This window comes from Pangasianodon hypophthalmus, chromosome 3 (genome assembly GCF_027358585.1).
Source record: "Pangasianodon hypophthalmus isolate fPanHyp1 chromosome 3, fPanHyp1.pri, whole genome shotgun sequence".
NCBI lineage: Eukaryota > Metazoa > Chordata > Actinopteri > Siluriformes > Pangasiidae > Pangasianodon > Pangasianodon hypophthalmus.
In genome coordinates this window covers 32,726,040-32,734,355 of record NC_069712.1, presented here as the reverse complement: position 1 = coordinate 32,734,355, position 8,316 = coordinate 32,726,040, and the positions used below count along the sequence as shown (strand labels likewise).

General features: G+C 39.0%; 1 protein-coding gene across 2 annotated transcripts; it reads left to right on the top strand.

Moving 5' to 3' along the window:
- The first annotated feature begins 186 nt into the window (after positions 1-186).
- Positions 187-7,107, top strand: ccdc28b (coiled-coil domain containing 28B). 2 transcript variants are annotated; one of them, XM_026939064.3, is made up of 6 exons: positions 187-799; positions 2,716-3,021; positions 3,880-4,055; positions 4,258-4,412; positions 5,372-5,394; positions 6,926-7,107. In XM_026939064.3, exons 2-6 carry the CDS (start codon positions 2,786-2,788, stop codon positions 6,978-6,980), a joined length of 645 nt encoding a protein of 214 aa, XP_026794865.1. In that variant the 5' UTR covers positions 187-799; positions 2,716-2,785; the 3' UTR covers positions 6,981-7,107. The 2 variants fall into 2 exon arrangements, with proteins under 2 accessions (XP_026794865.1, XP_053088884.1); XM_053232909.1 differs by lacking the exon at positions 187-799 and adding an exon at positions 809-1,838.
- The last annotated feature ends 1,209 nt before the right edge of the window (positions 7,108-8,316 follow it).

The window sequence follows — 8,316 nt, the reverse complement described above, 5'->3', positions numbered from 1 at the left end:
CAAAGTGCATAGAGAGATACGGACCAGAACTGTAGATACGTTTTTCTCTAGAGAACATCTCTATTTATATTCTTTTTTTTTTTTCTTAAAATTTTAAATTATAAAAATTACTGTTCATGTTAATAGCATGCTTGTGGCCTGTAGTTTCTGTAACGACTTGCAACTGGTAATGTAAAGTAAAAAAAAAAACCCTTGCAGTGTCATGTTACTGAACCTTACAGTTACAGCTTTACCTTTGACTGTTAGAAAGTGCTGATACTGGAGACTCCTTCCATAAATGTTAAGTAAACATCTCAGAAAATGTCACTGTATTAAGGATTAGGATTATTAAGGGTTCTCTATACAAGTCCCTGTGAATGATCGGTTGCTATAGAAACGATAAAGCATTAGGAGGGGTGTGTTAATAGTTAATATAAAAATTTGTGGTTTGTATATCTGCATTTCACTTGGAAGTGAATCAAGACCCTCTGACCAATCAGCTTGGAGCATTTAACAGCTATAATGAGTGCCATGTTACTGAGTGATAACAGAGTGGAAGATTGCGCGTGCATGACGTTGGTGATGCGCGTGACCGAGAGAGAAAATGCGCTACGGTCCCTTTAAGAGCGAAAGCGCGCTCCCGCCTGCGAGCCTTTTATTTCTTGTTGCTCCTGGCGTGACCGAGCGCGTGCAGTGGAGGAGAAGCAGGTCATGTAGGAGTTATTGTGATTATTGTGATTATTTTTACTGCATTTCCTGGAAGGGGAGCGGTGTGACATGGAGCAGAGTGATGTGCTGATCGCAGGGTTTCCATGAGAAGGTGAGTGAAGCGGCGCAAATCCCGCAAATCCCGCAAATCCCGCTCTCCATGTTGGGATGGATGGATGGAGGATTTAAAAAAGAAAGAAAGAAAGAAAGAAAGAAAGAAAATCTGTCTGCGCGTGCACATGAAGTATAGCTTATCTATAATGTGAATCTATATTATGACCTACATTCAGGATGATAATTTATCCTATAATAGCCTTTAATAATTTATTTATATAATAATAAATAATATTAAATAAAGGGTGCATTAGTATAACAGTGCTTGTGTAAATAGGTGCACTATTTGGCTGTTCCTGATTACAGTTTGAGTTTATTTCACCACCTTTAACATTTATTATTATTATTATTATTATTATTATTATTATTATTGCTTATAGAGGATTCACTGCTCCGTCTGTTGTTTTAGCAGTGCATTAGTAACCTTTATTTTACACAAGCCACATCCTCAGATCCACCTGATGGCAGGTATGTGGAAGACTGTATATATATGATGATGGATTGAGTCATCATACAGACATAATGTCCGGTGATAGTGAAGATCTGCACTTTAGTCTCCGTGCCTCAGCTTGTCTGCTCTCACACCTGCTGTATCCTCAGGAGGAGGTGAATCAGGTGTGTGGGAGATGGCTCTGTTTCTGACGGATGGATAGCAGACACTCTATAATCCCACAGAGACCTGAGGCGTCTAAAAATACTGCGCATTGTGACCCTGTGATGAGAGCCGGGCTTTAAAAATAGGACGAGGACGAGGAGCAGAACAAGTTCAAGCATGCTTTCCAGCCAGTAAACAAGCGTTAGTAAATAAATGTGAGTCATCTTTCCATCATTCAGCCTTTCCGTGATGGAATATGGATGTGAGCTGATGTCTGATGTGAGCTGATGTACTGTAATGGCCTGTGTTAGGCCGGGCTGAGTGATGAGGAAGCACGCAGCAGATCTTCACTTCATGCTGAAAATGTAAAATTGTAGTAATGTGCAGGTCGATCATTAGCAATCGATAGCAGTGTCTCTGAGAAGCGCTTGGCTCAGTCTGGGTGAGTATAACGCTCTGTAGGAGACGTTACACATTGTGTTTTGTGTGCTGTGCAAGCATGAAGAAAGGTTCAGTGAAACACAGTATTTTTATTTTACAGTGTTATTTTGCTTCTTTAATTTGGAGCTATGAGCCTAATATAGCTAACGGGTAATGGAAATCTGTCTCAGAAGAAATTAAAAAAAAAATGACAGTCCATGGTTACAAATTTGTGAGGCGTGGCCTAACACAGGGGAGGAGTCACAACAAAATGGATTACGTCTGGTTGTCCAAGATGGCTGCCTTTGTACTGTTTCACTGTTTAGCTACACTGTGAAGTTTAGTTCATGTTTATAGATGATTGTAACACACAGCGTCTCCTAAACCACATCAGCATGAACTGGACTTGTGTGAGGCGGATATTTATGAAAAAGATTTTTCTATTACTGGTTAGCTATATTACCATTGTAGCTCCAGAGAAAAAACTGAAGAAGCAAACATCAGACCCAAAACCATGATCTGGCTGATCGACTGTGTTTGGGGTTGAGGGACAATTTTATTGTTCATAAAACTGTTCTTTTAATTGACTGTCCTGTATCTTGTAACATCAGACATCTTATATTCAAGTCAATTAGAAAGTTATAAAGCTAAACGACGGATGGAATGGAACAGCCAATCAGATCTCTTTTTGAGACCAGCCATTTTTTTAATTTTCAAATGTAAATCACCTAAACGTAATCTGGGTGCTATAAATAGGATTGATTGATTGATTGGTCAGTAGAGATGTTGAACAAAGCACACATATATTTTGGCACTGTCCCACTTATAGTTTAAAATTAGCTTTTAATTAAGCAAGGGTTCATTCATGCTAACCTAACAACTTGTGTTTTGTCTCTAAGGGACGCACTTAGAAGACATCCCGTCTACTATCGTCTCTCAGCCAGCCGTACAGTAAAAACAGCCTGAAAAATGGAGGACAAGAGGAAGAAGAGGAGTCCCAAAGTGTCTCTCCCCCAACCACCACCTCCGCCGGTGAACCCGCGCAAACTCTCCGTCCTCCCCGCCAGCAAGAGCGCCACCTTCTCGCTGGGTCTCCCCCAGCCGCCCTCCCCTAAACCCCGGGGCAAGTACAAGAGATCCGTAGGAGCCATGGGGACTGGCAAAGAAGTGCTCACTGTGCCCATGCTCCCTCCCAAGGCCACGAGGTTCGTACGAGGACCACTGAGTCCACTGTCGCGGAAAGTTTCTTTATCAGTGAAAACTCTAAATCTTCATATGAGATACGGATCTGATCCAAATATTCAGACACAATTTACTTCTTTTTTTTTAAAATTGTGTTTGCATTCACATACGTTCCTGCATGCTCTTAACTAAATTAGTGTTCATTAATGCAATATGAATAATGTTCATGCAAAAAGAAACACGTTTTTGGAGTTACATAAGCAAAAAAAAAGGAATAATTTCTACTACGTGTAATTTTCCTATTTGGATGACCTTAAAGTATTTATTAGCAATGTATAAATGCAATCTTTATTAATTAAATCCAAATAATTGGGTGAATGATTAAAGAAAAGAAACAGTAAAGAAATATAATTTGACTGCTTTTGATTGTGGCCTTAATGCTGGTTGCTATGGTGATTGTGGTCGTGACACGTTCACATCAATGCTAAGTTAGAACCAACAAATATATTTTTTTTAAATTGCATTTATTAAAATGAAAAAAATAAAATGCTAAGTATCATTATTTACAAAACAAATCCCCAAAAATTAAAATAATAGTCAATAAATATCACAACCATTTAAAATCGGGTATAAAATTAAATATTTACTGAGAAAATGTACTTCTGTGAAGTTTATTATAGGTGTTTGGAGCTGTGTGTCTAGCATGAGCGACTGCATCGTTCAGGGGTTTTAGCAGAGATGTGATTTATGTCTGCGATTACTGGAGAATGGTTTCATAGCTTTATAAACAAACACTGCTCTGAGGAGAGAAGAAGGTTATTACATTTTTAAAACGTAGTGATGTGTGATTCTCTCTGTGATTGTGGTTATGATGGAGACAGCCGGCCTCACAGAGAGAGACCCCGAGCGCCTCAGCCGGCCGGCCCCAGCCGAGTCACCCAGTCCTCCTCTCCTCTGCAGCACTCCTTCCTCACTGACGTCTCGGACGTGAGAGAGATGGAGGGAGGACTCCTCAACCTGCTCAACGACTTCCACTCAGGAAAACTGCAGGCCTTCGGTGACACACACACACACACACACACACACACGCACACTGTTACACTATGAGTGTGTGAACATCTGCACTTTTACTGAGTGTCTGAAAGTGTCTGTGTGTTTTATTCAAGCACATTTGCATGTCTGTGAAGGTGTGTATGTCACGCTCTCTCTCTCTCTCTCTCTTTCTGTGTCTCTCTCTCGCTCTCTGTCTCTTTCCTCAGGTAAGGTGTGTTCGTTTGAGCAGCTCGAGCACGTCCGGGAGATGCAGGAGAAACTGGCTCGCCTTCACTTCAGCCTGGACAGCCATGTCGAGGAGCTCTCAGAGGACCAGCGGAAAAGTGCTTCAGACCGCAACCTGGAACACCTGCTCTCAAATGTAACACACACACACACACACACACACACGTACACACACACCTACACCTGTAACACTGCACCAACATGAACTAACTTCTTCCTTAACAGACTGCTTTTGCATACATTTACATACAGGCAGCTCAGCATGTGTGTGCACCAATGGCTAAAGCAAAACTGACCAAAAATAAAATATACACCATTTTCCAAAACCTTTGTTTCCAAAACAGAACAAAGGAATATCAGTCAAAAATAAAATAAAAGACAAATAATAATAATAATAATAATAATAATAATAATGTAATAAATAATAGCAGTGACAGAAGATAATAGTAACCATAGAAAATATAAAATATATATATAAAAAGAAAAGTGTAAAAAAGTAGAATAAAAGTGCAGTAATTAAAATAATATAAAGGTAATGTGAAGGTAAAGTTGCAGTAAAAGTAAGGCTACTAAATAATAATAATAATAATAATAATAATAATAATAATAACTTATACTAATAATAATAATAACAATACTTTAGCATTGTTGAAAGTGCATGTTGAAATCACACACACTCGCCTCAGGTCCTGTTTCTAACAGTATTATTGTGGAAATGAATCTAACTTCCTGTGTTGAGTGTTAAAGTCCAAGTGCTTCTCTGTGTGTGATGAGTTTTGTAATAACTCTTGTAAATGTAGGAAAGGTGTGAAAAGCCTCTCTGGTTTACCAGAGCCACAGATAGCAGGGATATTCGGTCACTACGGCAACAGCAGCATGAATACTTCAGTACATTTCTGCCTTTTTATTTCAGACACACAACCAACCAACCCACCCACACACAAACACACACACACACACACACAAACACACACACACACACACAATTTGCCCCCATCACTTCAATTCATCTCTTAATTTCCTGTTTAACCTTTAGTCTAAGCTCATTAAGCACCTCTCTCTCTCTTTCTCTCTCTCTCATCTCTCTCCTCACAGCTGGAAGAGCTCAGCAGCTCCATGTATCCTTCCTGCAAACTTAATCACAGCATTTCACCACGCTGGTTTTCTGTCAGTCTAAATGCTTCCCGCTGCCGTAACAGATTTAAGCCGGGTCCCTGCCGAGCGATCTGAACCTTCTCCAAGACTTTCCCTCCTTTATCAGAAAGTATTTTACATCAGCACCGTGAAACATGCCCCAGAGAGGTTATTCATGGAGTTGGTTTTGTGCCAAAAACATTAAACAGGATCTGCAAGCAACATATTAACTACCACAATTTAAATGTAGATGTTATACAAATTATAGGAATAATAATAAGAAGAATTAAAGGTATAGCCAGTCATTTTGGAGTTTGTTAGGTGAAGCTAGCTTCAGTGTTTCCTCCAAAGCCACTAGTGCAGCAGGTGCAGGAGACTTTCAGACAAACCTCCTCATTCTGATTGGTTGTATGTTTGTGGCACGATTGAGGCTGGAATTTCTCCTCTAAGCAGAATACAATAAGCATTTTTCAAATTATGTTTGAATATTTATTTCAAACATAATTTTTGAGAACAGTACTCACTCCTTTTTATTTTCTGTTTCTGTTTTGTTTGTGAATTTTATCCTCTTTTGCATGACGTTGGAACATCTTTACATATGTGAACATACTCGTCTCAGGAGGCTACAATCTGATTGGCTCTACACGTCTGATCTCTGTAGACATGAACAACCTGGTTTCTGGCAGGAAACTTCTGAACACTGTGACTCACTGAGGTTTTCAGAGCAAGATCTTGTCACTAGATTGAAAACCATTTTGTATACACTGGTTAGTAGCAAGTAAATGAAGAAATCTTGCAAGATCTGTGATTGGTTATTTGTAATGTCAGTTAATTGGAGGTTCTTGGCTGTGTTTTTCCTGACGAAAGGTACCAGACTCTTTAGGAACAGTTAGAAATCTGCCTTGCGAGACTTGGCACATCATACAGAAGGTGCACATCTTAACCACGTAATCATATTATTACAACGTAGTTAAGGAGAAAGAGCAAATAAGAACATAAACATTTTTTGAAAGAATACATGTAATTTAATTCTTACTATTTGTATTTGAAGCATGTATTGTTAATATTTTGTTAATTGTCTTTTTCACTTTTGGTGGAAAATTGGCTGCATATTGACTCTAATTATGCACTAATAAATATTTATTTATTATATTATATATTTATTTATCACATCCCACTATCTTGAGATCATGACATGACTTCCTGGATAAATACAGGGGTAGTGATTACATTTCAAAGTGTACAAAGTGTTTATTGAAGATTTCAATATTTTGTATAACTGGTTACAAACACATTGTTACTTATTTTACCATGAGCTGAACTTATAACACGATGAAAAGACACAGTTTGAAAAATAATAAGCGAAAGCTAAAAGCTTCCAAGAGGTCAATAAGCACTTTCAGCTTTCAAGTGCAGACATGAAAATGCAATTTAGAAGATGCATGTAAGATCATGTAATGTGGTTTGAAATATGAGCTAGCGCCATTATAAGGATCCTTAATGCACTTCCTCCAGACAGAAGTTACACCTGGCAGAGAATCAGGACTTACCCAAGGCCTCTGATCCCTGAGACGGAGAGCAAAGCAAAGCAATCTGCTGGCATCCTGGAGCTGCTGATGTCATTGCTACACCTCAATCAGCTAAGCTAAAACTGCACAGAGAAGCAGAACGCAAAAAAAAAAAAAAAAGCTGCAACAGCACCAAGCACAAAAACCGATGCCAACTCCTCGATTTATTGTTTTCTTTCACGGATACCCTGTGCTTTGCTCTTTAAACCACTGTGAGTTCTGAATATCCACTTTGTATTGGTTTGATGGTACTTTTTTGTATTTTCGAAAGGTTCTTGATTACGTATCCTTGCGTGTTTCCATGGTGAATATTCTGAAGAAGAATAACAAGACGGCGCCATCAAAAACAGGATGTATAGTGTGTTCTTCTTGAATCCATATGAAAAAATGTAAATATATTTGCATGAATTTGGAGGGAAATTCAACTTCTGTGGTGCTTCAGTATGCCGGGATCACACACTTCCCTATGTCCATATATCTGAACCGTTTATTTTTAGATTTAATGTTTCTTGAGGCATGAAACATTGAATCCATAACCGGATAAATGTCCTACATTTGGATTTATGTATTCATTCAGCAGGCACTTCTTTTTTCCAAAGTGACTGAGAAGTGAAACAGGATCCAGTACAAGCACACAGCTTCAGAATCTCGCAACAGTGCCATCTGTACTCACAACCTTCTGGTGGCTAGTACAGAACCTTAACTGCTAAGCTAGCACAGCTAAAGTTCACTTTGTGCTTCATCTTAATCACTAGCTGGAGATTCGCTCAGGACTATTTGAGATGGTGCCTCGTCAAGTTGTAGCACAAACAAGAGTATTTTATTTCAAGAAAGGACTTACAGGAAAAGTTCAGCCCATAGTTCAAAAATTAATAGCGCACAACGCTGCACTTAACACCAAATCAGCGAAAACATGTTTGGTGCCTGAAGCATGCTAGTCAAGTTTCTCCTGTTAGCTAACAAGAAATCAAATTCTGTCTCGTGTAAAATCCTTTCCTATACACTTGGTGCACTCTGATACACGGTTTATGTCACATCTATAAGTCTAGAAACATGAATGAAAGTTTACAACGTAGGTGAATGCTGGAGGCGGCCATCTTGGACAACCGGAATTCGTTTTTTTTCCATAGCGAAATTTGGTATCATTCCAGTCGCAGGCTCCACGTCCTAATGTCTGGAAGTCCGAATCGTAGCAGACGATTAAAATAGCATGTATTTACAGAAAAAAATAGTCTGAGATAGACTTCTATTACTTGTTAGCTGCTTTAGCGTCGTAGCTCTCAAACACCTCAAACACCAAACATCTTGACCCATTTGCTTCATTTGGGTCAAGGGGAA